General features: G+C 48.5%; 2 protein-coding genes across 2 annotated transcripts in view; both read right to left on the bottom strand.

Annotated features, from left to right (window-relative positions):
• Positions 1-24,952, bottom strand: part of LOC140418001 (uncharacterized) — a 200,932-nt gene that overhangs the window by 156,730 nt on the left and 19,250 nt on the right. The gene's annotated exons all lie outside the window — the stretch shown is intronic.
• Positions 15,824-24,210, bottom strand: LOC140422173 (uncharacterized). The gene is made up of 2 exons (XM_072507175.1): positions 23,967-24,210; positions 15,824-17,504 (listed from the first exon to the last, which is right to left on the bottom strand). Exon 2 carries the CDS (start codon positions 17,171-17,173, stop codon positions 16,112-16,114), a length of 1,062 nt encoding a protein of 353 aa, XP_072363276.1. The 5' UTR covers positions 17,174-17,504; positions 23,967-24,210; the 3' UTR covers positions 15,824-16,111.

Below are 24,952 nucleotides of genomic sequence, written 5' to 3'. Positions count from 1 at the left end.
TGCACCTTTCTGTTTGTGGCTTTAAACAGATGAGACCCTGTGGGTGTGGAGCAAATATTTCAACGTTTGTTCATCAAATGTAGAAAGTTGAAACTATGTCCACACAATTCAGGGGCTGACTTCAAAATAGAACTGGGCACACAGGGAATGTCTACAGTAACAGAATATGCTGGACAATCTCAGCAGGTCCGACAGCATCTGTGGAGAGTAAAGGGAGCAAATGTTTTGTGTCTGGATGACTCTTTGTCAAAGCCATCCATACTCGAAACATTAGCTCCCTTTCTCTCCCCAGATGCTGTCAGACCTGCTGAAATACTTGAGTTTTTACTGCTTTTGTTTCAGATTCCAGCATCTGTCGTAATTTGCTTTTATCTGAATGTCGACAGTACCTTGTTTTGGGGTCAATGCGTATCATTTTCCCCCCACTTACCATTCCCTGTTTAAATGTGAAGAAAGAGCTTTTCAAGAATGAGACACAGTAACTGACACCCTGTTCAAAATGAAACTAAAGTCACTGTCTGTCTTTACCAAGGATATAGAGGCTACCCTGGCCATGGAGGCAGATTAAGAAACTTTGTTGCCAGAGCGGCACGGTAGCACAGTGATTAGCACTGTTACTCCATAGCGCCAGGGTCCCGGGTTTGATTCTCGGCTTGGGTCCCTGCCTGTGCAGGGTCTGCATGTTCTCCCTGTGTCTCCGTGGGTTTCCTCCAGGTGCTCCGGTTTCCTTCCACAAGTCCCGGAGGACATGCTTGCTAGGTTAATTGGACATTCTGAATTCTCCCTCCGTGTACCTGAACAGGCGCGAAGTGTGGCGACGAGGGGATTTTCACAGTAACTTCAATGCAATGTTAATATAAGCCTACTTGTGACAATAATAAAAATTATTATTTTTAATTGATCAGGAGGAAGTGTTAAAGTGAGAATGTAAATTACAGTGGAGCTGGCAATAATTTCCCAGTCTTTGCTGGAGGTGCCAGAGGACTGGAGAATTACAAATCTTATGCATTTGTTCAATAAGGATAGCCCCAGCAATTGCAGATCAGTTAGTTTAACATCATTGGTGGGCAAGCTTATAGAATCAATTATTCCAAATAGAATTTTAAAACATGGAAAATGATGGACTGATTTGCAAGAACCAGTATCAATCCACCTACCCTGCACATCTTTGGGTTCTGGGGGTGAGACCCACATAGACATGGGGAGAATGTGCAAACTCCGCATGGACAGTGACCCAGGGCCAAGATCAAATCCGTGTCCTTGGTGCTGTGAGGCAGCAGTGCTAACCACTGCGCCGCCGTGCCGCCCAACTGACAGATTTCTGAATGTCAATAACACTAAGGGATATGGGAATAGTGTGGGGGGAAAGGCAATGAAGTGGATGATCAGCCATGATCGTATTGAATGGTGGAGCAGGCTCAATGGGCTGAATGGCCAACTCCTGCTCCTATGTTACAATGATACAAAGATAGGTAGGAAATTAAATTGTGAAGAGGACATAAGGAGGTTACAAAAATATATGTTAAATGAGTGGTATAAAATTTCCCAAATGGAGTGCAATGTAGGAAAAGTTATTACTTGAAGATTTGTATTCATTGCAGAGCTCGGAGATTCGGAGGGATCTGGGTGTCCAAGAGCATGAATCACAAAAGGTGAGTATACAGGTACAGCAAGTAATTAGGAAAGCTAATAGAATGTCATTGTTTATTGTGAGGGGAATGGAATACAAAAGTAGGGAGGTTATCTTATGAAGAATGAATGGACAGGCTGGGCTGGTGTCCGATGGAGTTTAGGTGACTTGATTGAACCTTGATGTTGGATGTGGAAAGGATGTTTCCTCTTATGAGAGAATCTAGAAATTGAAGTCTTCTTAAAGTAACAACAGTGGTTAGCACTGTTGCCTCACGGCATTGAGGACCCGGGTTTGATCCCGGCTCCAAGTCACTGTCTGTGTAAAGTTTGCACATTCTCCCCGTGTCTGCGTGGGTCTCATTACCCCAACCCAAAGATTTGCAGGGTAGGTGGATTGGCCAGGCTAAATTGCCCCTTAATTGGAATTTTAAAAAAGTAGCAACTTGCCCCTTTAAGGCAGAGAAGAACTTTTTTTCTCGCAATGGGTGCTGAGTCTTTGGAACTCTCTTCCTAAGGGCAGTGGAAGCAGAGTCTTTGAATATTTAGAAGGCAGAGCTGGATAGATTTGTGTTAAGCAAGGGGGTGAAAGGTTATCGGGACAATAGGTGGGGCGAAGACCATCATATGACGATATGAAATAGGAAGAAGAGGATGCTGTTCAGCCTTTAAATAGGATCATGGCTGATTCAACATTTCTCTCGTCCACTTTCCTGCCCTTTCCCTGGAATCCTTGATTCCCTCACTGATCAAGAATCTATCTCAGCTTTAAATATACACAGGGACTCTGTCCCCACAGCTTTCAGTTCCAAAGATTCACAACCCTCAGAGAAAAAATTCCTCTTCATCTCAGTCTCAAATTTACATCTCTTTATTCTGGGCCTAGACTCTCCCACGAGGGGAAACGTCCTCTCAGCATTTACCCTGTCAAGCCCCTGAAGAATCCTGTATGTTTCAATGAGATCATCTCTCAATCTTCTAAATTCCAATGAGTAGAGTCCAAACCTGTTTAACCTTTGCTCCTAAAACAATCCCTTCATACCGGGGATCATCATAGTGAATCTTCTCTAACCCTCCTCCAATAAAATAATATCTCTCCTTAAATAAGGGGGCCAAAACTGCTGACACTATCTCTGTAGGCATTTCTTTAGGATCCTAAGGTGTAAGTCATCAGGGATAGGGTACTTATCTGTCTTTAGCCGCATTAGTTTGTTGAATACTGCATCTCTAGTATTGGTATTTAATTCCTCCTCCATATTCTTTAGTATTAATGGAATATTTGAAGTCTCTTCAACCATAAAGACTAATGCAAAATATCTGTTTAACTCCTCTGCCATTTCCTTATTCCCCATAACTATCTCCGCAGATTTAATTTCTAAGGGGCCTGTGTGGAGTTGAGGTTACAATCAGATCAGCCAGGATGTAATGAATGGTGGAGCAGGCTCGAGGGGCCGAGTGGCCTACTCCTGCTCCTAATTCATATGTTATCACATCCTTTATAATAGATTGTAGCATTTTTCCTCCAATGATGTCAGGTTAATGGGTCTGTAGTTCCCTGTTTTCTCTCTCTCTCCTTAAATTGTGGGGTTACATTTACCACCTTCCAATCTGCAGGAACCATTCCAGAATCTACAGAATTGTGAAAGATGATCACCAACGTATCCACTATCTCTACAGCCGCCTCTTTCAACACTCTGGGATGTAGAGCAGCAGCTTTTGGGGATTTATTAACTTTCAACCACATTAATTTCTCCAGTACTACTTTTTCACTAATACTAATCTCTTTCAGTTCCTCGTGCTCACTGGTCCCTTGGTTCTCTGGTGTTTTTAGAACAATTTCTGTATCTTGCTCCGTGAAGACAGACACACATTGTTTAGTTTCTCTGCCATTTCCTTATTCCCCATCATAAACTCTCCTGTCTCTGTCTGGAATGGACCACATTGGTCTTTGCTAATCTTTTCCTTTTCACATTCCTATAGGAGCTGTTCCAGTCCTTTTGTTAATGTTTCTCGCCAGTTTGTTCTCATATTCTATTTTCTTTTTATCAGTTTCTTGATCCTCCTTTGCTGAATTCTAAAACAAGTTCCCAATCCTCAGGCTTATTACCTATTTTGGCCATTTTATGAGCCCCTTCTTTTCATGTAATGGAATCTTTAATGTTTCCTGTTATAATAATAATCTTTATTATTGTCAAAAGAAACTACTGTGAAAATCCCCTCGGCACCATTGCATCACTATTACTGTTGGATATTTATTCCTTAAATTAATTTATATTTGTCATACATTATGTGAAAGTCGCCAAAGTCCCAGAGGACCACAGGCTTCTCTCTCCTGAGAAAGAGAGAGCGAGAGAGCTGCTTGGTGGTGATTTGATCCGAGGATCACCACACCTCAGGCGAGGGGCAATGTTGAGAAGACGGGGCCTTCATGGATAACCTCAGCCGGTACGGCAGTTTAACCCAAGCTGTTGGTGTCGCTCAGTATCACAAACCAGCCATCCAGCCAACTGAACTAACCAATCCCCTTGTAAATATGTAATAATTCCTTAAATAATAGCTATCTCCCATCATACCTTTTAATGTATTTTCCCAGCCCACCTCAGACACCTTATTCCCTCATACCCTGAGCCCCGCATACTCAGTTTTTCACAGTGAGAAACACCCAAATAAACTAAACAAAAGAACCATGTAACCACCATAGTCCCTCTTCATGGCAACGTGGCATGGTTCTGGGGCTTCCAAACAGAAATCGAAACAAATAGTCTTAAACTTCAAAACTCCCTTTCATTCTTCTGATTCTTGTGAAACTTCAAACCAGGTATTCGCAAGAAGGTTCAGAGAGCATCAGCCCACTGGAGGCAAAGTCGTGAGACCGGCAAGTCCAGCAGAAAGAAACCCTCCGACCCTCCCCATCGACCAACTGTCAGAATGAACAAAATGCTGTTCTGGGTGTAAATGAAGCAGAAACAATAACAACAGAATCCTACCCCTGTAATCAATTGTGAACTTGTTGGTATCTCAGCAAGTTCGAGGAAACACAGAATCCCTTCCCACACTGAGAGCAGGTGAACGGTCTCTCCCCAGTGTGAATTCGCTGATGTAACTTGAGGTTGGATGACTGAGTGAATCCCTTCCCACACTGAGGGCAGGTGAATGGCCTCTCCCCAGTGTGAACTTGCTGATGTGAGTTCAGGCTGGATAACTGAGGGAATCCCTTCTCACACTGAGAGCAGGTGTACGGTCTCTCCCCAGTGTGTGCTCGCTAGTGCGTCTGCAGGGTGGATGAGTGACTGAATGTCTTCTCACAGTCTGAGCAGGTGAACGGCCTCTCCCTGGTGTGAACCCGCTGGTGTGACTTCAGATGGGATAACTGAGTGACTCCCTTCCCACACACAGAGCAGGTGAAGAGCCTCTCCCCAGTGTGAATGTGTCGATGAGCCTCCAGCGCAGATGGAACCCTGAATCCCTTCCCACAGTCCCCACATTTCCACCGTTTCCCCATGTTTTGGGTCTCCTCTTGTCTCTCCAGTCGGACAATCAGTTGAAGCCTCGTCCACACACAGAACACGTGTACGGTCTCTCCCCGCTGTGAATGGTGTGATGTGTTTTCAGGCTGTGTAACTGGTTAAAGCTCTTTCCACAGTCAGTGCTCTGGAACACTCTCACTCGGGTGTGTGTGTGTCTCGGTGATTTTCCAGTCACACTGATATTTAAAATCTTTTGAAGCCAACAGGTCGGGCGAACATTCCTCCTTCCCGATTTAATGGCCAATGAACCGAGTGACTCTGTCAGATCTAAACATGATGTTTGAGATTTCTGTCTGTAAATCCTCTCCTTTTAACATCCTGTAAAAGGAGTTTACAAAATAAATCACAGTCAGTACAGGATAGAAATTCAGAACAGATTATTTTAATTTCTATAAAACATTCTTTCCTCTCATTCCCCAAAAGCTGTAAATCTCCATCCCACTCACTCTCCCTCCATTCTCACTCTGCTGTATCTAATATTCACCCTCCCAATTCTCCTGAAGGTGCTGATTCAGGCTGATTGACAGATCCATGCTCACTGCTTCCTGTCCTAGGCACAGAGACCATAACAAACAGGAGGTACAGTCGAAGCAACAGTGCTAACCACTCTGGTACCCTGCCGCCCAGCACCATTTTTCCACGCCATCCCCCATATCCCTCGATAACTTCACTACCTAGAAACCTATCAAACTGCCCTGAAAATATTTGATGACTGAGGTTCCACAGTCCTCTGGGGTAGAGAATTCCAAAGCTTCACCACATTTCCTTTAAATGTATTGATGGGGGCAGCACAGTGGCACAACGGTTAGCCCTGCTGCCTCTCGGTGCCGAGGACCCGGGTTCGATCCCGGCCCCAGGTCACTGTCCATGTGGAGTCTGCACATTCTCCCCGTGTCTGCATGGGTCTCACCCCCACAACCCATGTGCAGGGTGGGTGGATTGGCCATGCTAAATTTCTCCTGAATTGGAAAAGAAAATTGGGTATTTAAAAAAATTAATCAATTCATTGACGGGGATTTGGTTAGGCCAGTATTCTTTGTCATCCCTAGTTGCCCTTCAGAAGGTGGTGGTGAGCTGCCTTCTTGAACGTCTGCAGTCCCTCAGGTGTAGGTACACCCACTGTGCTGGTAGGGAGGAGTTCCAGGATTTTGCCCCAGCGACAGTGAAGGAACGGCGATATATTTCCAAGTCGGTCTGGTGAGTGACTTGGAGGGGAACCTCCAGGGGGTGAGGTTCCCAGGTATCTGCTGCTCTTGTCCTTCTAGATAGTAGTGGTCGTGGCTTTGGAAGGTGCTGTCTGAGGAACCTTGGCGACTTACTGCAGTGTATCTTGTAAATTGTACACACGGCTGCCACTGTTCGTCAGTGGTGGAGGGTTTAAATGTTTGTGGACAGAGGAGCAATCAACCTGGCTGCTTTGTCCTGGATGGTGTCGAGCTGCTCGAGTGTTGTTGGAGCTGCACTCATCCAGGCAAGTGGAGAGTATTCCATTATACTCCTGACTTGTGCCTTGTAGATGTTTGGACAAGATCTGGGAGGTCAGGTTGTGAGTTACTCGCTGTAGGATTTCCAGCCTTTATTTCGCTAAGAAGGAGATACAGAGCTTTCCGGGAATGGAGAAGGGGGTGGTGTTGGCAATTTATGGGGCGATTTGAGGAGAACAGAAGGCCCACTGGAGGGGATTAAGGCAAAGTGGGAGGAAGAGCTGGGAGAGAGCATGGAGGAGGGGTTGTGGTGTGAGGTGCTCTGGAGGGTAAATGCCTCAACTTTGTGCACGAGGTTGAGGCTGATAGAGCTGTACGTGGTGTATCGGGCGCACCTCACAAAGGTGATGATGAGCCGACTCTTTGAGGAGGTAGAGGATGTTTGTGAACGTTGGGGGGGGGGGGGGGGGGGACCCGCAAACCACGTTCATATGTTTTGATCCTGTCCAAAGCTGGAGGGGTATTGGTGGGAGGTGTTCAAGGTAATTTTGAAGGTGGTACATGTGAGGCATGAGCCGGGTCCTCTGGAGGCCATATTCGGGGTATCGGATCGGCCAGGGTTGGAAGCGGGTGCGGAGGCAGATGTTTTACCCTTCGCCTCGCTCATCGCCCAAAGGCGGATCCTGGTGGGGTGGAGGTCAGTTTCTCCACCCTGTGCCCTGGCGTGGCGGGGGGATCTGTTGGAGTTTTTAAACACTCGAAAAAGTGAAGTTTGAGTTGAAGGGAAGGGTGGAAGGATTGTACAATTCATGTGTTTATTATGCACTTTCAAAAATTGGATGACATTGAACAAAAGAGTGGAGTGGGGGTGTTGGGGTGGGGTTGGACTGTGTATGTTGTTGGTGACTATGTATGGGGTTGTATGGTGAATTCCTGAATCCTTTTCTTTGATGTTTGTATTTAAAATGTTGAGGGTTGTTTGGGGGTTGGTGGGAGGGAGGAATTGTTGGCCAGGGGATTGACATTATATTTGTTACTGTTGATTGTTTGTCGGTGGGTGTAAATTTGGATGAAAATGTGAAAAAGGAGAATAAAAATATTTAGTAAGAAAAATAATTCCCAGCCTTTAACCTGCCCTGGTAACCACAGTACTAATATGGCTAGTCCACTTCAGATTCTGATCAATAGTAAGCCCCAGGATGTTGTTTGTGGGGGATTCAGCGATGGTAATGCCATTGCATGTCAAGGAGCGGTGGTTAGATGTAAGGGTAGCACAGTGGTTAGCACTGTTGCTTCTCAGCTCCAGGGTCCTAGCTTTGATTCAAGGCTTGGGCCACCGTCTGCGTGGAGTCTGCATGTTCTCCGTGTCTGCGTGGGTTTCCTCCGGGTGCTCCGGTTTCCTCCCACAAATCCTGAAAGACGTATTGTCAGGTAATTTGGACATTCTGAATTCTCCCTCTGTGTACCCGAACAGGCGCCGGAATGTGGCGACTCGGGGCTTTTCACAGTAACTTCATGGCAGTGTTAATGTGATCCTACTTGTGACAATAAAGATTATTATTCTCATCTTGCAGGAGATGGCCATTGCCTTGCACTTGTGTTACATCCTCGAGTGAGGAAATCCCTCCTCATCTCAGCTTTCTCTCCATTTTCCTGCCGGTTTCCCATGACCCTTGACTCCCTCGCCAATCAGAAATCTGTCTGGGGGGGACCACGTGAAGCGGCTTTTCCGCAGGTTCTGGTGCCACTCGCCTATAATCCGTCATTTATCCTGATTTCCCGGCATTCATCTAATTAATGCCAGAATTAATATTTGTTCTCATGTCCCTGGAAGACTTCAGGATTGGTTTTGGTGAGATTATGCCGAAATATGTCAAGAAATCTATTGATTGGGGTGCACGTGGCACAGTGGTTAGCACTGGGACTGCAGCGCTGAGAACCCGGGTCCGAATCCCGACCCTGGGTCACTGTCCGTGTGTAGTTTGCACATTCTCCCCATGTCTGTGTGGGTTTCACCCCCACAACCCAAAGATGTGTAGGGTAGGTGGATTGGCCATGCAAAATTGCCCCTTAATTGGAATAAAGAGATAATTGGGTACTCTAAATTTTATTTAAAAAAAGAAATCTATCGATAAAAGAGTGCAGGCGGATTCAGTGGGGGTGGAGCCGCATTTTGAACATGGCACCCTGACCCTCAGGAGGTCCCTCGACCCCGCGCTCTCCGGGACTCTCTCGGAGGCGGTGAAAATGATGACTGCCGACATTCTCCGTGTTATTGACCAGAGGCTGAGTGAGCTGGCTCAATATCTGTGAGCTCATGAGGCCGAGCTGCAAAACACCATGAAGAGGCTCGATGATCCGGAGGCGAGAATTCTGAACGTTGAGCAAGATGCCTCCTCGGCAGAGGCAAGAATTCAATCCTTGGAAAACCGGCTGAGTGGTGTGGTGGACTCCTGGAGGACTTGGAGAACCGAGGGTGAGAGAAAGAACATCCAAGTCGTCGGCCTGCCAGAAGGTGTGGAGGATAAGGTTCCTGTTAGGTTCTCCGAGGACTGGCTGCCACATTTTCTCAAGATAGATGTGAAGCCTGGGTGTTTCAAATTAGAAAGGGCATCGGATCCTGTCTTTGAGGCCGAGGGATAGTTTTCATCCCAGGCCAGTAATCATTCACTTCCACAACTTGAAAGATCACCAGAGGGTCCTGGAGACGGGTAAGGTCATTTGGGACCTGGCTCCATGAGGGACTGAGGATTTAGTTCTTCCAGGATTTTTTGGCAGCCACAAAAACGAGATACGAGGTCTCCCTTTTGGTTAACTCAAACCCTGGGATTTCCCCCTCCATTTTGTGGAGGACGTGTGACGTTTATGCTCGGGGCTGATCATTTCTCACACTGCTAATGAAGGGTGCAGGATGCTGGAGAACCAGCGGCGTCTGGAGGTTTGTTTGGCGAAGGTGGAGGAGAATCATATGGAGGGCCCGAGTAAGCTATTACTGAAGGAGGTTAACGCAGCAAGAGTGGCTTTGGACTCCCATCGACTCAGCAGGTCGAGAAAAGTTGAGAGTTTGTGAGGCAGAAGTTGTACGAGTTTGGGAATAAGCCGAGCAAATACTTGGCCTGTTGGACAAAGAAAAAGGCCGACTTTAGAGTCATTCCCAAAGGCCATCCTGGTATGGGGTGATGGTGTAGAGAGCTCTGCGCTTCTTTCTTGAAAAGAGGCCTTAACAATTCCCATCTACTCTCCTCCGCCTGGCTGAACTCGTTCTATCTCTCAACAACCTCTCCTTCAACTCATCCCACTTTCTCCAAATCAAAGGTGAAGCAATGAGTAGCTGCATGGATCCTAGCTACGCTTGCCTTTTTATGGGGTATGTGGAACATTCCTTGTTCCAGGCTGACCCAGGTCCCCTCCCACAACTCCTTTACCAATACATTGATGACTATTTTGGTGCCATTTCAAGCTCTCGTCCAGATCTGAAAAATTCATCAACTTCGCTTCCAGTTTCCACCCCTCCATCATTTTCACCTGTTCCATCTCAGACACTTCTCTTCCCTTCCTTGACCTTTCTGTCTCCATTTCCGGCAATAGTCTATCCACTAATGTCAATTACAAGCCCACGGACTCCCACAGCTATCTGGACTACAGCTCTTTGCACCCTAAATTCTGTAAAGGCTCCATCCCTTTCTCGCAGGTCCTTCGCCATCGCATTTGTTCCAATGATGGCACTTTCCAAAGGTGCTTCGAAAATGTGTTCCTTCTTCCTCAACCATGATTTCCCACCGACAATTGTGGACAGGACCCTCAGCAACATGCGGTCCATCTCCCGCGCCACTACCCTCGCCCCCTCCCTCCCAGAACAAGGATAGAGTCCCCCTCGTTCTCACATTTCATCCCACCAGCCTCCATATGCAAAGCATAATCCTCCACCATTTTCGCCAACTCCAGCGTGATGCCACCACCAAACACATCTTTCCTTCCGCCCGCTGTCAGCATTCCGCAGAGACCGTTCCCTTCAGGATAGTCTAGTCCACTCCTCCATCATATCTAACACCTCTCCCATCACCCATGGCACCTTCTCATGCAATCACAGGTGTAACATCTGCCCCTTTACCTCTTCCATGCTTAACATCCCAGGCCCAAAACACTCATTCCAAGTTAAGCAGTGTTTCACTTGCACCCCTTTCAATTTGGTTGATTGCATTCACTGCTCCCAATGTCGTCTCCTCTATGTCGGAGAGACCAAACGTAGAGTGGGTGATCGCTTTGCTGAGCACCTTCAGTCTGTGTGCATTCAGGACCCTGACCTTCCCATTGCTCGCCATTTTAACACAAGACCCTGCTCCCATGCCGTGTCCTTGGCCTGCTACAATGTTCCAGAGAAGCTCAACGCATATTGGAGGAGCAGCATCTCACCTTCCGGTTAGACATGCCTTCCGGTCTGAACATCAAATTCAACAACTTCAGATGATTAGCTCTACCCACCTCGACCCTTTTCGTTTTCATTCCATCTCATTTTAACTGTCTTTTACCTTTTATTTCTTTCTTCATATATATTTTCCCCCCAATCTTATTCTCTTTCCTTACCTTTTCTCCCCTTTGCTTCCCCCTTTCTCTCATTTTACCTCTCTCCCACCCATGTCCCCCTTCTCCCCACATCTGTATCTGTCACACCTTACCCTCTGATTTTAGTTTCTCGGCTGTTTGACCTTTCACATCTTTTATTCTCTCTGGGGACTATCATTAGCACTCTTTCCCCTTGGTTTCTGTAGCTATTAGCACTCTTTTTGCTTTGTTTCTGCGGCTATGACTCATCTTTCATTCCCTCACACTACAGTATAAATATCAACGCCTTTTAGCTTTGACAAAGAGTCATCTGGACTCTAAATGTCAACTCTTTTCTCTCCTTTCAGTTGCTGCCACACCTGCTGAGATTTTCCAGCATTTTCTCTTCTGGAATATAACGTTGCTGCAAGGGACCAATTGAAGGCCAGAATGAGAAAAGAAATGGAAAAGTGGAGAAAATAAAGTGTTATACGCACAGATGTTGGGCACAGGACGGAGCTTCAGTCTTTGTGAAGCTCAAATGTCATCCAGACAAATCCCCCGCTCTCAATAGCTGGAGGACTAGAGTCCTTCCGGTCCTCCAATCTTTCCATTGGTTGCTGGCCGCCTGCCTGAAGACAATGGGCAACGGGTGTCACGTGGTCATCGATGCTCCTTTGACCCGAGGGAATAATCACCACCGCGCATGCGCCTCTTCTCCTCTCGTTAATGCCCCCCCCCCCCCGCGCCCCGCGGTGGATGGAGCGGTTTCCCCGGCGCTGGGGACTATGGGAGATTAAGCCGCCATTACCCATCCGGAGCCCAGTCTACAAACGTCTGGGACTGGGATGAAAAGAGGGAGTGGCGAGCAGTGCCCCCATTCCAGACACAGAGTACATGTGGGTAGTCACTGGATTTTGTGACTCCCCTTAGCACAATTTTTTGTTAACTTCAGCTGTAACGATTTAGACATATTGGGGAGTGTGAAACTGAACCCGAGAGTCAGCATCTTCAGGGGAGGCGAATTGGGGGAAAAGCAGGAGGAGGATAAATGGGATGAATTAGTGTTACAATCAATAGGGAGGAGTGTGTGGAGGCAGAGACAGGGAGAAGCAGTATTTTCTGTCATGATCATGAGCTTGGACAATTTTATCAAATCATTTGTGAAACCTGGATTTACAATGTCCTTGTGGAACACCTTGGGAAATTTAATTACATTAAATGTGCTGTATAAATGCAAATTAATCTGTTATTTATTTATTTTTTTAAATTATGATTATTCAATGTTTTTCAATAATTTTTACAAAACACTACAAAAAGGAAAGAAAATATACAATAGAGAAATAAACAGGGCAATACGCCAACAAACAAAGCATCTTAATCCTCTAACCCTTAAACGATTTAACAAATTAAGAATAAAAATGGGACAAATGCCCCTTACATAAACCAAAACAAGAACACCCCCCCCACCCAGTGTTGCTGCTGCTATTGACCTCCACCTAACGTTCCGTGAGAAAGTCTAGGAACGGTTGCCACCGTCTGGAGAATCTTGCACAGACCCTCGCAAGGCAAACTTTATCTTTCCAACCTGAGAAATCCCGCCATGTCATTGATTCAAGCCTCCAAGCTTGGGGGCTTCGCGTCCCTCCACATTAGTAAGATCCTTCTCCGGGCTACCAAAGAGGCAAAGGCCAGAACTCCGGCCTCTTTCGGCTCCTGTACTCCCGGCTCGTCTGACACCCCAAATATTGCTATCCCCAGCTCAGTTTTACCCGAGTGTCCAAGACCTTGGACATAGCCTTTGTGAAGCCCCTCCAAAACCCCGCCAGCGCCGGGCACGCCCAGAACATATGGGCGTGGTTTGCTGGGCTCCCCGAGCACCTCACACACCTGTCCTCTACCCAAAAAAACTTACACATCCTCGGCCCCTATCATATGCGCCCTGCGTAACACTTTAAACTAGATCAGGCTGAGTCTGGCGCAACACAAGGAGGAATTAACCCTGCCCAGGGCGTCAGCCCACAGGCCCTCATCGAGCTCCTCGCCATGCTCCTCCTCCCACTTGCCCTTCAGCCCCTCCACCGAGGCTCCCTCCGCCTCCTGCAGCTCCTGGTATATTGCCCAGACCTTACCCTCTCTGACCCACACGCCCGAAATCACCCTGTCGTGTATCCTCCGGGCAGGCAGCAGCGGGAATTGCCCTACCTGCCTCCTCACAGACCCCAACCTGCACATACCTGAAGGCTTTTCCCAGGGGTAACCCAAATTTCTCTTCCAGCGTCCTCAGACTGGCAAAAGTCCCATCAATGAATAGGTCCCCCATCCTTTTGATTCCCGCCCGATGCCAACTTAGGAATCTGCCATCCATCCTGCCCGGTGCAAACCTATGGTTGTTCCGTATCGGGAACCAGATTGAGGCCCCCACCTCCCCCCTGTACCATCTCCACTGCCCCCAGATCCTCAATGTCGCCGCCACCACCGGGCTCGTGGTGTACCGCGTCGGCGGTAGCGGCAACGGTGCCATCGCCAGTGCCTCCAGGCTAGTACCTACACATGACGCCGCCTCTAGTCTTTTCCACTCCGCCCCTCCCCCTCCATTACCGAATCATTGCCACATTAGCTGCCCAGTAGTAACTACACAGATTCGGCAGTGCCAGCCCACCCCCCTCCCGACTGGGCTCCAAGAACAGTCTCTTAACCCTCGGTGTCTTACTTGCCCACACATACCTCATAATGCTCTTGCTCACTCGCTTGAAAAAGGCCTTAGGGTTGAGAATAGGCACTGGAACACGAACAAGAACCTAGGGAGGGCCGTCATCTTAATGAACTGCACCCTGCCCGCCAGGGAGAGTGGCAACACGTCCCATCTCTTAAAGTCCTCCTCCATCTGGACCACCAACCACACCAAGTTGAGCTTATGCAGGACCCCCAACTCTTGGCCACCTGGATACCCAAATACTGGAAACTCCTCTCCACCCTCTTGAGCGGCAGCTCCTCCAACCTCTTCTCCTGACCCCTCGCATGCACCACAAAGAGCTTGTTCTTCCCAACGTTGAGCTTGTATCCTGAGAAGTCTCCAAACTCCCTGAGGGTCTACATGACCTCTGCAATCCCCTCCACTGGAACTGCGATATACAAAAGCAGGTCATCTGCACAAATGAGATCCGATGCTCCTCCCCTCCCCGGACCAACCCCCTCCAGTTTATAGACTCCCTCAGCACCATGGCCAGCGGCTCATTTGCCAGGACAAACATCAGGGGGGACAGGGGGGCACCCCGGTCTTGTCCCGCAGTACAGTCTAAAGTACTCTGACCTCAGCCGATTTGTCGATACGCTCGTCACCGGGGCCTGGTACAACAATTTGACCCACCCTATCAACCCCTCACCGAACCCAAACCTGCCCAGCACTTCTCACGGGTACTCCCACTCCACCCGATCAAAGGCCTTCTCCACTTCCATTGCCGCCACCACTTCCGCCTCCCCCATCCTCCGAGGGCATCATGATCACATTCAGGAGCCTCCGCACATTTGCATTCAATTGCCTGCCCTTCACAAACCCCGTCTGGTCCTCGTGTATCACTCCCGGGACACAATCCTCAATCCTAGTCGCCAGGACCTTCGCCAACAACTTGGCATCCACATTGAGGAGCGAAATCAGCCTATACGAGCCACACTGCAGCGGGTCCTTGTCCTGCTTGAGGATAAGCGAGATCAGAGCCCGCGACATCGTTGGGGGAAGAATCCCTTCTTCCTTCGCCTCGATGAAGGTTCTCACCAGCAACGGGCCCAGCAGTTCCACAAACTTCCTGTAGAACTCAACCGGGAACCCATCTGCCCCGGGGCCTTGCCCGCCTGCATACTCCCCAACCCCTTAACCAGCTCCTCCATCCCGATCGGGGCCCCCAAACCTTCTACCTGCCCCTCCTCCACCATTGGAAACTTCAATTGGTCCAGGAACCGCCACATCCCCCCCACCCCCCGCTGGGGGATCTGACTTGTACAGGTTCCCGTAGAAATCTCTAAAGACCTCATTTATTTTGGCCGGACTCCTCACCGTGTTCCCCCCTCTGTCCCTGATTCCTCCAATCTCCCTTGCCGCCTCCTTCCTACGTAGCTGATGCGCCAGCATCCGACTGGCCTTCTCCCCATACTCGTACGCTGTACCCTGTACCCTCCTCCACTGGGCTTCAGCTTTCCCCATAGTCAGCAAATCAAACTCCGTTTGGAGGCTCCGGCGCTCCTTCAGCAGCCCCTCTTCAGGGGATTCCGCGTATCTCCTATCCACCCTCAGTAACTCCACCAATCTCTCCCTCTTATCCCTGTGAGCCCTGATTGAGATTAGCTCTCCCCTGACCACCGCCTCCAAAACCACACTCACCAATACCTCCCCATTATTATTGGCCTCCGTGTACCTTTGAATGCACCCTCGGCCCCGCCCACAGACCTCATCTGCCAGCAGTGGCACATTCATGCGCCACAGCGGGCGCTGGCCCCTCTCCTCCCCCAACTCCAGCTCCACCCAGTGCGGGGCATAGTCCAAAATCGCTATTGCCGAGTACTCCGTCCCCTCCAATCTTGGGATCAACTCCCTACTCACCACGAAGAAGTCTATCCGTGAATAGGCCTTGTGCACATGGGAAAAGGAGAACTCTCTAGCCACTGGCCTGGCAAACCTCCACGGGTCCACTGCCCCCATCTGATCCATAAACCCCCTCAGAACCTTGGCTGCAGCTGACCTCTTGCCCGACCTTGACCTGGATCGATCCAGTGCCGGGTCCAGTACCGGATTAAAGTCCCCCCCCACCTCCAGATCCGGGAGCCGGCTCAGCATGCACTTCATGGACCCTCTATCGTCCCAATTCGGGGCATATACATTCACCAGCACCACCCGGGCCCCCTGCAGCCTACCACTCACCATCACAGATCGGCCCCCTTTATCCGCCACAATACTCCGCCTCAAAAGTCACCCGCTTGCTCACACTTCTCGCACTAAAAGCAGGTTAATGGCTTCTCCCCGGTGTGAACTCGCTGGTGTCTCTGCAGGTGGGATGACTGAGTGAATCCCTTATCACACTGAGAGCAGGTGAACGGCTTCTCCCCGGTGTGAACTCGCTGGTGTCTCTGCAGGCTCGATGAAGTAGTGAATCCCTTATCACACTGAGAGCAGGTGAACGGCCTCTCCCCGGTGTGAACTCGCTGGTGTTTCCACAGGACGGATGATTGAGTGAATCCCTTCTCACACTGAGAACAGGTGAACGGCCTCTCCCCAGTGTGAACTCGCTGGTGTGTCAGCAGGCTCGATGAAGTAGTGAATCCCTTCTCACACTGAGAGCAGGTGAACGGCCTCTCCCCAGTGTGAATTCGCTTGTGTTTCCGCAGGCTGGATAAGTGAGTGAATCCCTTCTCACACACAGAGCAGATGAATGGCCTCTCCCCAGTGTGAACTCGCTGGTGTGTCTGCAGGCTGGATAAGTGAGTGAATCCCTTCTCACACACAGAGCAGATGAACGGCCGCTCCCCAGTGTGAACTCGCTGGTGTGTCTGCAGGCTGGATAAGTGTGTGAATCCCTTCTCACACTGAGAGGAGGTGAATGGCTTCTCCCCGGTGTGAACTCGCTGGTGTCTCTGCAGGTGGGATGACTGAGTGAATCCCTTATCACACTGAGAGCAGGTGAACGGCTTCTCCCCGGTGTGAACTCGCTGGTGTTTCCGCAGGACGGATGATTGAGTGAATCCCTTCTCACACACAGAGCAGATGAATGGCCTCTCCCCAGTGTGAACTCGCTGGTGTGTCTGCAGGCTGGATAAGTGTGTGAATCCCTTCTCACACTGAGAGCAGGTGAATGGTCTCTCCCCAGTGTGAACTCGCTGGTGTCTCTGCAGGTTGGATAACCGAATGAATCCCTTCCTACACACAGAGCAGGTGAACGGCCTCTCCCCAGTGTGGCTGCGTCGATGAACTTCCAGCTGAGATGGGACCCTGAATCCCTTCCCACAGTCCCCACATTTCCACGGTTTCCCTATGTTTTGGGTGTCCTCGTGTCTCTCCATGTTGGACAATCAGTTTAAGCCTCATCCACACACAGAACACGTGTACAGTCTCTCCCCACTGTGAATGGTGTGATGTTTTTTCAGGCTGTGTAACAGGTTAAAGCTCTTTCCGCAGTCAGTGCTCTGGAACACTCTCACTCGGGTGTGTGTGTCTTGGTGCTTTTCCAGTCACACTGATGGTTAAAATCTTTTGAGGCTGACAGAAAAGACAAACATTTCTCCTTCTAGATACGAAGTCGGGTGATATTCAGTTCCAAGGAATTGAGAGACTCAGTCAGATTGAGACGTGAAGTTTGAGATTTCAGTCTGTAATTCCTCCTCTTCTAATATCCTGTAAAAACAATTTACAAAAGACATCACTGTCAGTAAAGGACAGAAATTCAGAACAGACAATTCTCGTTCCTAGAGAACATTCTTTCCTCGCTCATTCCCCAAAAGCTGCAAATCTCCATCCCGCACACTCTCCCTCCATTCTCACTGCTGTATCTAATATTCACCCTCCCAATTCTCCTGAAGGTGCTGATTCAGGTTGATTGACAGACGCATGCTCACTGCTTCCTGTCCTGGGCACAGAGATCATAACAAATACGAGCTGCAGTTGGCCATTTGGCCCATTGAGCCTGCTCGTCTATTCTGTGGGATCATTGGCCGATCTATGTCAGCGACATTCTCAGTGTTATTGACCAGAGTGTGCTGACTCAATATCTGTGAGCTCATGAGGTCGAGCTGTAAAACACCATTAAGAGGCTCGATGATCCGGAGGAGAGAATCCTGAACGTTGAGCAAGATGCGTCCTCGGCGGAGGCACAAATTTAATCCTTGGAAAACTGGCCGAGTGGTGTGGTGGACTCCTGGAGAACTTGGAGAACCGAAGGTCAGAGAAAGAACATCTGAGTCGTTGGCCTGCCAGAAGGTGTGGAGGGGAAGGCTCGCGTTAGGTTCTTCGAGGACCGGCTGCCACGTTTTCTCAAGCTGGATCTGAAGCCTGGGTATTAGAATTAGAAATTAGAAAGGGCATCGGATCCTGTCTTTGAGGCCAAGGGATAGTTTTCATCCCAGGCCTGTAATCATTCCCTTCCACAACTTGAAAGATCACCAGAGGGTCCTGGAGACGGGCAAGGTGAGGTGAGACCTGGCTCCCACCTCACCTTACAGCAAATTATGTTGCGTCATCCTGTGACCCTGAAAATTATATTGACAACTCCGTCAAGTCTTTCAATAATCTGACTACTGCCTTGGTCTTCGCTAAATCCTCGAAGGGCTACGATTGGAGCGATGATTTGCAGCTCAGACTAACTCAGGCTCTAATCTAAACTCTTTCCCTATCTTGGTGTTGTTGTCTGAAATTGTTATCTTTTATCCTGTTGAAGGGAGTTGTTATTCTGTGAGCGCCAATTGAATGTCTTCTTCTTCTCCTCGAGTGTTCCAGGGACTCGGATTATCTTATCTCAGTTATGGCAGATGTGCCGTGTGCTTATTATCCGTTGTCTTCTATTATCCGAGCGTTAATCATGGCAGAACCGAGTGGTGCCATTGCCGAAGGGTGGGTGGTGGTGGATGTAGGTCTTCACGGGTGAGTCTAAAATGCGGGACGGGCATTCATTCCCCATTCCCTTGTTGGCCCTTCTTTTCTTCTCATTTTGGAGAAGGTATCCTGAGGGTAACGACAGTCTGGCCGTGGGGTTAATCCTCCGGGTCCTCAGTCTTATTGAGGAATGTCCCCTTGGATCTATTGTGTTGGTGATTCTTTTGTATTTTTGTTATTATGGGAGGGTTTATGTGTTGTTGACTTTATCCTACTCTGGTACAGACGGGGCTTTTATCCGTGAAAGGAGCAGTTTGTGGAAACGTTGGTGCCTCTGGTGTAAAGAGAGTTGGAGGAGGGGGTAATGGCGCACGCCCGATTGTGGTGTGAAAATCTGTTCCTGTCTCTCTGTCGCCTAACTAATGGCAGCAGTTAATCTGCAAATTTTCTCAGGGAATGTACGGGGCATCCATCACCCTATCAGAAGGAAAAAGATCCTCTCCTTTCGTAAGGAGAAAGTCGACATAGCTTTATTACTGGAAGCCCATCTGGATGATGAGGAACACTTTAAATTGAGGCAGGATTGGGTGGGGCAGGTTTTTTCACCTCCTTTTCCTCAAATAGGAGGGGTGTGGCAATCCTTATGAATAAAAATATCCCTTTTAAGGTTGAAACCTGCACCAAGGACAAAGGAGGGAGATATGTGATCATTAGAGGTTTGGTGAATGGAGATGTTGTTTCAATAATGAATCTTTATGGATCCCCGATTACTCCCGGAGTTCATTACGAAGGTTTTTGTGAATTTTGTACAGTTAGCTTCGACTAACTCTTTGTGGTTGGTGACTTCAATTGCCACTTAAATTCTCTGGTAGATAAGCTCCCGGTTACCAGGAACCCCCCCCCCCCCCCCACTCACGCTGCAAGCTAGGGTGTTGGCCTCGGCTTGTGAGGAGGTGGGTTATGTGGATGTTGAGAGAACTTTGTACCCGAGGAGCAGAGATTTTACCTTCTTTCCAGCCCCACATCATTGTCATACTCGAATCAGCAATTTGTTTGTGCCGAGGACGATCCTACACCTGGTGTCCACTTGCACCACAGGGAGCATCGTAATCGCAGACCATCCCCCGTTTGTCTGGAGTTTCTGCTCAGGGGCTCACCCCCAGGTCGAGAACGTGGAAGTTTGATGCCTCCCTGATAAGAGACACTTCATTTACGGCACACTTTACGGAATAGTTTGAGTTCTTCCTTTCGGTTAACTCGACTCCTGGTATTTCCCCCTCCATTTTGTGGGAGACGTGTAAAGTTTATGCTCGGGGCTGATCATGTCTTACACTGCTAATAAAAGGTGCAGGATGTTGGAGAACCAGCGGCATCTGGAGGTTTGTTTGGTGAAGGTGGAGGAGAATCATATGGAGGGCCCGAGTCGGCTACTGTTGAAGGAGGATAACACGGCAAGAGTGCTTTGGGTTCACACGGCAAGAGCGGCTTTGGGTTAACACGGCAAGAGCGGCTTTGGGTCAACACGGCGGAGCAGCTTTGGGCTCCCTATTGTCCCAACAGAAAAGTTGGACGTTTGCGAGGCAGAAGTTGTACGAGTTTGGGGAATAAGCTGAGCAAATACTTAGCCTGTTTGACAAAGAAAAGGTCGACTTTAGAGCAATTCCCTCTGTTCAGCTTCGGAGAGGGAAAAGGGTCATGAAGACAAACTAGTATTTCAGGAATTCAATGCAGGATTATACAAGTCTGAGCAATATTCTGATGTGTTGGTGAGTGTGGAACATGTTTTCTCTTCCCTGAAGCTTCTGGAGGCCTCAGAAAGCCATTGTGAGGCTCTTAACGCTCCCCTTTCGAGGGAAGAGTATTGAAGGCCATGAAGGAGCTGCAGCCGGGTAAAGCCCGGGACCGGATGTCTGTGGGTGAGTTTTATCGGGGGATTGAAGATTTGTTGTTGGACCCGTTGATAGATATGTATTGTCACTCTTTTGACTCAGGGATGCTGCCACCGACTCTTGGTGAGGTTAATATCTCTTTGATCCTGAAGGTGGGCAAGGACCCAAGGAGTGGGCCTCTTATCGCCCAATCTCTCTTTTGAATGTTGACTTGAAACTGCGATCTTATGTTTTGGTGATAAGGCTGGCGGACATCCTTCTGACAATCGTGCGGGAGGACCAGACTGGGTTTATACGGAGAAGGTTTTCCAGTAACAATGTTGGAAGGTTGCTGAATGTGATTCAGGCTTTTCAGAAATATGCACTGGATGGGCTGCTGATCTCCTTCGATGCAGAGAAAGCTTTTGCTCGAGTTGAGTGGAATTATCTGGTGTATCCGCTGCGAGGCTTCGGGTTGGGTGAGGTTTATATTGAGTGGATTCAATTGATACATCACAAACCGGCAGCGGCGGTGCTCACCAATGGTTTAAGGGCATCAAACCTTGAGCTTCAGAGAGGGACAAGACTGGACTGCCCTCTGTCCCCCTTGCTGTTTGCATTGGCCATTGAGCCCTTGCTGGAGGATATCAGGTCAGATCCTCTGATATCGGGACTGGGGAGTGGCGTGAGGCAGCACACGATCACTCTGTGTGCAGATGACGGGCTGCTGATGATGTCGATCCCCAGTGTTTCAGTCCTGGTCATTATTGGAGTAGTGGGTAGATTTAGTGCCTTCTCCGGTTACGAGATCAATTTTACTGAGTCCAAGGCCATGCCGGTGGGGAGGGGTTGAGGTGTAAGCCCCCTCCTCTTGCTAACTTCCCCTTCAGATGCCCCCCCACCCCCACCATGCCATTTAAAAACCGGTGAATGTCAATGGCCCCTCTTTCAGGCAGCTGTATGGGGCCAACTTTTCACAGCTGATGGTGACTATTAGGTGGGACCTTGCCCGGTGGTCGGCTCTTCCGATTTCATGGCGAGGATTGCCTTCATTAAAGTGAATGTGTTGCCCAGACTGTTGTACCCTCTGCAGATGCTGCCTATACTGCTGTCAACCAGAGTTGTTAGGGGAATTAATCAAATCAGGGCAGGACCTACTCAGTTAATGGTAGGGAGTTGGGGACAGTTACAGAACAAAGAGATCTAGGAGTACAGGTTCACAGCTCCTTGTAGGTGGAGTCGCAGGTGGACTGGGTGGTGAAGAAGGCATTCAGTATGCTCAGTTTTATTGGTTAGAATATTGAACACCGGAGTTGGGATGACTTATTGAAGTTGGACAAGACATTGGTAAGACCGCAGATGGATAGGCTGGGACTTTTTTTCCCTGGAGCGTAGGAGGCTTAGGTGTGACCTTATAGAAGTCTACAAAATAATGAGGAACATAGAAAAGGTATATAGTCAACATATTTTCCCTCAGGTAGAGGAGTCTAGAACTAGAGGGCATAGGTTTAAGGTGAGAGAAGAGAGATACAAAAAGACCAGAGGAGAAGTTTCTTTACATAGAAATGAAATGAAAAGAAAATTGCTTATTGTCACAAGTAGGCTTCAAATGAAGTTACTGTGAAAAGCCCCTAGTCGCCACATTCCGGCGCCTGTTCGGGGAGGCTGGTAGAGGGTGGTGAGCATCTGGAATGGCTGCCGGAGGCAGTGGTAGAGGCGGGTACAATTTTGTCCTTTAACAAGCAGTTAGAAGTTACATGGGCATGGTGGGTATAGAGGGAAATGGGCCAAATGCTGGCAAGTGGGACTAGCTTAGTGATAGAAGCTGGGCGGCATGGACAAGCTGGGCCGAAGGGCCTGTTTCCAAGCTGTAAACATCTATGACTCTACCTGGAATACAAATAAACCTTGCCTCAAGTTTGTTAAGCTCCAATCACCAGGAGCTAAGGGAGGGTATGGTCTCCTGAAAATCAGGCTTCATCAATTGGCCTCTCGTCTTCGGTTCATAAGGGATTGGGTTAGGATGGAGCCAACATTCATCTGGCTCAATACAGAAGCAGACCAGTCAGTTCTCTCTCGATCCAAAACTGGCATAGGCTGATTATGGAAAGCATCTCCATGCAATTTTTATGTCTGTAATTCATTCGGAGTCTGATGCATTGGGTAAAGTATGGGACTCCTATCTCAAATAGATAGGCTCCAAATTCACTGACTTGCTCCTCCTGGACTTTCCATGAGTGAATTCAATTTAACTTAGGGCACAGTGGTTAGTACTGCTCCCTTAGCGTCAGGGACCCAGGTTCAATTCCAGCCTTGGGTGGCTGTCTGTGTGGAGTTTGTGTATTCACCTTGTGGCTTTGAGTGTTTCCTCCGGGTGCTCAGGTTTCCTCCCACTATCCAAAGAAGTGCAGCGAAAGTGGATTGGTCACGCTATTTTGCCCCTTAGTGTCCAAGATGTGTAGGTTAGGTGGGTTGACCATGATCAATGGACAGGCTTACGAGGATTGGATGGGGAGTGGGCCTGTGTGAAATGCTCTTTCTGAGGCTCAGTGCAGATGTGAAGGGGCGAATACCCTTCTGCACTACAGGAGTTCTATGTCATCTATGTTGTGTAATTCATTTTAATTTCATTATGCTGTTAGCCCGTCCCGTTTGTGATATTTTTGGGTTTACAAACTGAACTGTTATATACTCTTACCCTCTTTCCCCATTCACTACTTTAACCTGTTAACTGGTTCTTCAATTGATCTGGCATTTCATCTCGAGGCTCTGGTCCCTCAAATATCCTGTTCCAAATTAATTCTGCAATGTGTTGCTTGGATTGATGTTGGCAATATCTCTTGTTCCGCTCTGTGCCCATTTGCCACGATTTTGTTCTGTTACTCTGTTGCATTCATTGATTAAAAATGATTTAAAACAAAACAATTTATTAAAAATCAGTCCAACTCATCCGTGAATATATTCAAAGACCCCCACACGCCACTGGCCCCTGGGAAGAGAAATCCAGAGACTAATAACCCTCCATGGGAAGAGATGACTGGATTGTACTTTATTACAGAACCATAAGTAATATATCTAATGTGTACCATATAACAGCACGAGACATGTCTCTGGTATTAATTTATTGTCCCCTCAAATGTCAGCCATCGCCTGGAGAAACTAGCCCTTTATTGTGAATATTAGGAAAGAGACCATCCTTTTAGTCAGACAAATAAATGTGTCAAGCTGAGAGCAAAGGATGTCAATGTCTTTGAGAGAGAGAGAGACCTGGGCCAAGCTTTCCAGAGTCTGCACCCTCCCTGGATTCACTTCCTTTCCCTTCAGTTGCTGCAAGTGACCAATTGAAGGTGGGAATGAGAAAAGAAATGGAAAGGGGGAGAAAAGAAAGTGTTTCACTCACAGATGTTGGAGACATGAAGAAGTTTTCAGTCCGTGCGAGGCCGCAGGTTTCCTCATTGTCCAGCTTCCACGTTCGAACGGGGGAGCTGATTGGATGGTGGAAGGAGGCCTTCCGGTTCACCAACTCTTCCCATTGGTCAACAACCTTCCACCAGTCATTGTTCCCCCTCCTCGAGACAAGGTTTCCAGGCAACCGACTGACGGCTCCGGCCAGAGCGAGAAGCCTCTCGGTGATTTTCTCTCCCCCCGCCCCGGCCCGGGACTGCGCATGTCTGAGGGAGAGATTGCGCATGTGCGAGGGAAAGCTCACCGCTGACCTTTCTGCTGAGGCGTTGACCAATGGGAAGTGTTGGATGACCGGAAGGCTCTGGTCCTCCAGGCAATCAGCTCGGGCTTTGTGTGAATGGAGCTTGAACATCACACAGACTGAAACGTCCCCTTGTCCGCAACATCTGTGAGTAAAACACTTTCTTTTTTTCCCCCTTTCCATTTCTTTGCTCATTCTGATCTTCAATTGGTGACTTGCAGCAACTGAAGGGAAAGGAAGTGAATCCAGGGAGGGTGCAGACTCTGCAAAGCTTGGCCCAGGTCTCTCTCTCTCAGCTTGACACATTTATTTGTCGAGACTCTCTCTGAAGCTCAAATATGACAATTATAAACCATCCATGAGCCCTGCCCCTGACCAGCCTGTAATATAACAGGGGCCGGTTAACCTCAGTTGTTTGGACAGCTGGTTTGTGATGCAGAGCGAGGGTTCAATTCCTGGCTGAGGTTATTCAACCTTGTCTCAACCTTGTGTCTTGCCTGAGGTATGTTGATCCTCAGGTTGAATCACCACCAGCCAGCTCTACCTCTCAATGGGGAAAGCAGCCTATGGTCATCTGGGACCTTGGCGACTTTACCTATAATCTAACAATTTAATCCACTCGACATAATCCTCACCGATTCCGAAGCCTCGAACCGTATGCACCAGATAATTCGACTTGA

This window comes from Scyliorhinus torazame, chromosome 5 (assembly GCF_047496885.1).
Source record: "Scyliorhinus torazame isolate Kashiwa2021f chromosome 5, sScyTor2.1, whole genome shotgun sequence".
Lineage (NCBI taxonomy): Eukaryota > Metazoa > Chordata > Chondrichthyes > Carcharhiniformes > Scyliorhinidae > Scyliorhinus > Scyliorhinus torazame.
This window is presented reverse-complemented; position numbering and strand designations above follow the sequence as displayed.

Excerpts from the sequence above, each read along its gene's own strand:
- LOC140422173 (XM_072507175.1), bottom strand. The coding sequence starts at position 17,173 with ATGGAGAGACACGAGGACACCCAAAACATAGGGAAACCGTGGAAATGT.